Raw genomic sequence first — 3,875 nt, 5'->3', positions numbered from 1 at the left:
TGGTGGTGGTGGTGGTGATGGTGTTGATGGTGGTAGTGTGGTGGAAATGGAGAGAAGAGCCCCACAGGTGCCCCCTGCTCTGCTCAAGCCCACTTCCTGTCTAGACCCTGTCACCAGAGTGTGCTCACGAATTCGCAGTACATGGAAGCTTGTCCACAATTCGGGGCTCTCTGCTGGGGTCTCCTCTTCCAGGAAGCCTTCCGCAGACAAAGCCAGTCCTGCCAGATCTTCCGGAAGCGCTGGGTGTCTTCTGCACTGCGCATGCTCACACCTGACGCTGTTCTAGGGCTTGGCGGCTCTCTGCTCCACTCCAGGAGATGCTTGCATTTCTCTTGCTGTCTTGCTTTCTCCCTTTGGAAAGTAAATGCTTTGTTGGCATTTGCTGAATGGTATCAACAGGGCGCCTCTGGAAATTACATTTGTCAATGATTGTTCATGCCATTTGCCTTCCCCCACCACATTAAAAACTGGCCGCTTACATCTGTCTTCATGATCAGGTTCTAGCAAAACGCATGTCCTAGCTTCCCCATTATTTTCTCCTAAGCTCGTTTCCATATATTTTTTTTCCTAGCAGAAAGCCATTTCAAGGTGAAAGGAGTGGGTGGGGAGAGGGCAGGAGTGTAATTAAACAGGGGTGGTCTGCCTGGAATTCCTATACCTTTTAATGGGGTATTTGATTAATCCTTTCTACAGGCCCCATTATTCATGCTGTGATGAAATCTCATTTTATAGCTCTTAATACATGGACTCAATTTATCCACATCACATTGTATTCTAATACTTGTCACCCAAGTTATTAGCTATCTCCTTCTCGGTGTAAAACCATCAGCGAGTTTGATTAGCTTATTCCCTAGGGATGATGGGGAGAGATAAGAGAGACACAGAGAAGTATGGCCACCGATGGCTCTGTGTCCTCAGATCCCTGTTGCCCAGCACCCTTTGAAGAGAACCAGGTGGTCACAGTGAACCTCCTCCTACCACGGGAGAAGTTCTCAGGAGGACCCAGGTTGCAAAGGGTTGACTGCGGGTCCCCTGGATCCTCCTCCACCAGCCAGAATGCCCTCTTATTCCAGGAGACCTCTTGGGTAAGAGTTCTGGCCCTCCTAAGCACTGGAAGAGCAGGCTTGACGGTGGCTGCTGCTTCTTTCCTAGGAGAGCTGGCTCTCTCAGCAGCCAGCCCCCTTCCTCCTGTCAGAAATAAATCACAACCGTGACACTCACAAGCAGCTATGGTTGCTTCTGAATAAATCACCTTTCCAACCTGGACAGGAGGAGAAAGGGGCCTGCCTGGATCCTGGACTTTCTAGCTCCCTTCTTCTCCTCAGTCAGGTTGAACCCACATGGTCCCAAGGATCATAGTCCCCTTCCCTTTGTGCCAAAAACCCTACCTACTGTTGTCTGATGTTCTGAGCCTGGCACGATAATGGATTCAACAGGTTTATTATTGGTGAGGTGCCCTTTTCCCTTGTGACACACAGCCTCATCCCTCCCCCCCCCAACACACACATGTGCATGCATGCCGTACTTACAGAATCATTTCTAACAAACACACAAAAGCAGACTGGTGGAGTGTCAATCCTGAGTCTCTCTCCACTCTAGGGAGGGTCAACCACTGAGTTATGAGCAGCTCTGGGGGAGGCCTCAGGCACTGAGAACAAGGAACAGAGGCCTCCAGCCAACAGCCAGGGTAGTGAGCCACCAAGGGAATAGGTCTCCAACTTTGGTCACATCTTCAGCTGACACGTTGATAGTGCCTTCACGAGAGACCTGGAGCCCCTGGCCCACAGATGTGTTTGAGCTTATGTATTTTCAACACTCCTCACTGTTAAATGTTGGTAATGCTTGTTATACAACACCCTGCCTACCTCAGAGAAAGGTCCTCAATGACGTCCTTCGTAAGTTCCGAATCATCTCCTTTACGTTCAGGAAGCCTGATCTTTGTAGTACTTCCAAGTGACCTGTCCCTGGCCTCTCCAGTGTATCCATACATCCCTATAGTCTCCCAAGAAAAGAGGATGGAGGGAGGAGCTTCCTGAGTCTGGGCTTGGAACCCCACCTCCTCGCTGGCCATCCTGACACCTGGCTGGCATTAAGAGAATAACTTTCTGTAGAGGGCAGCTTTCTTTGGGCCACATCACTCCCTCTTGTTTCTGAATCCTGTGGCCAAATGACATCATTCAGGCCAACAGCCAAATGAAAAGACTTACAAACAATATGTTCCCTTTAGCTATTGCAGGCTCATCTCCTGTATATCCTTTCTCAGCACGTGCACTGTCCGAGAAAGGTCGTGTCTTCTTTTGACTTTGCAGTTAAATGCATCTGACACAGGGTAGAGGTTCCAAAGGGATGGAGATGTAATTCGGCTTACATGTTGCAAGGTGTGCCAATCTACTCCAGCCGACCTAGCTGCATTCTGCCAGCACAGACTGTCATGAGGGAGGTGGTACCTGGATATTCATCTCTTATAGTATACGAGGGGCAAAATGTAGTTTATGTTTAATCACTCCCCAACCCCGTGAGTGTGTATGCGCGTCTGTGCGTTTTCTATATCCCAGGCCATCCTCAAACACAAAATATAGCTTTAGATGAACTTCTGATCTTTCTGCCTCCGCCTCTTGCAGTGCTGAGACTGACCCCAGAGCCTTGCTAGGCAAGGACTCTATCAACGGAGCCATATCCCCAGGCCACTATAAAAAACAAACAACAAAAAAAGTGCTTTTTCCATTTGGTGAAATCCCAGAGCTTTTAAAAACAACACCCTGCCCCCAACACCCCCAAAGAAGAAAAAACCAAAATCTACCTCGGTTCTGAGAGGCATTTACTTAGAGAACCTGGAAAGGGAAGAAAGCACCTGAGTAGTGAAGTCCCCTCAAAGCACAGCCTTCAAGCCAGAGGCCCCCATGTTGTCAGTAGGACCTTGCTAGACACATTTATACCCCACACTGGTGGAAAGCAAACTCAAGGTGGGGGCTCAGGGATTCACTCTCACTAGCTTGACCGTGTGTATTCTGATGCTCGTCTTCGGGGTGAGTAATGGAAAGGACCAGACATTAAATTATTCACTTCTCCATTCATTCCTTCAGAAGACAGTGATGGAGCACCTACTATGCCAGACGCAGAGCTCCAGGGCAGCGACGAGACAGTAAGGAATGCTTTCCTCAGGCCTGAACTGTCTTCCTGAGGAAATCCAAGGACACAAATGCAATGGCTGGGAGTCATGGGTAAGTCTTTTTCAATGGACGAGAGGCCCACCAGATCTGTCCCCTACAATCATCCTGCCAATACAAAGCAGTCTTTCTAGAGTCAGTGAATGGGCCTGGTACAGCATGTGGAGCTTAAAAAAAAAAAAGGTTACATGACTCCGTCATGCATGATGATTCTAGCACATATGAAATACACGTCCTCTTTAAGGACCCACTGTGGCCCATGTTCATGTTCATCTTTGAATAAACCAGCTTGCTGGTCCCCTGCCTTCCTGGAAGTAAGAGTTTGCCTCTCTTTTTCTACAAGTCTAAATCTGATAGCCAAGATGCTTGATGTGCCTCCTATGCTAGGGCTTGAATTTGCTACCTCCACCCTTCCCCTACTGTGCAAGTACAAAAATCAGTAGATGAAAAACAGAGGCACAAGAGGCAGGACCAGCAAATTTAAACTCAGAGAGATCACATGTGCGCAAACGGCCCAGCAACACCCAGCCCTTCGAAGTGAGCACAAGGCCTGCATGACTAACTAAACTCCTATCCCACTCAAGCCTCTCTCACTACCAGGGGTGTCACACACTGGTCACGCAGAGATTAGTAATTAGCTCAGAGGCCTTAGCATCTCCCTGAGAATAACTGGGTGGGTTTTTTTTTTTTTTTTTTTTTTTTTTTTTT

The 3,875-nt window shown here is 48.3% G+C and overlaps 1 protein-coding gene across 10 annotated transcripts in view; it reads right to left on the bottom strand.

The window, feature by feature from the left end:
- The window catches only part of Atxn7l1 (ataxin 7 like 1), a 226,933-nt gene that overhangs the window by 128,317 nt on the left and 94,741 nt on the right, over nucleotides 1–3,875 (bottom strand). Inside the window, exon 1 of one of the 10 annotated variants that reach the window (XM_031355681.1) lies at nucleotides 142–246. The exons of 8 other annotated variants lie outside the window; for them this stretch is intronic. Coding sequence is in view for 1 of the 2 variants with exons in the window: in XM_031355690.1 (XP_031211550.1) it covers nucleotides 266–351 (86 nt within the window). In the remaining variant the exon portion in view is untranslated. Of the gene's footprint in view, nucleotides 1–6; nucleotides 352–3,875 lie in introns of those variants that run through there. One more of the 10 variants, XM_031355690.1, reaches the window with a different exon arrangement.

This window comes from Mastomys coucha, unplaced genomic scaffold (assembly GCF_008632895.1).
Source record: "Mastomys coucha isolate ucsf_1 unplaced genomic scaffold, UCSF_Mcou_1 pScaffold6, whole genome shotgun sequence".
In the NCBI taxonomy this organism is placed as follows: domain Eukaryota; kingdom Metazoa; phylum Chordata; class Mammalia; order Rodentia; family Muridae; genus Mastomys; species Mastomys coucha.
The sequence above is the reverse complement of the archived record's forward strand: the minus strand, read 5'-3'. Positions and strand labels throughout refer to the sequence as shown.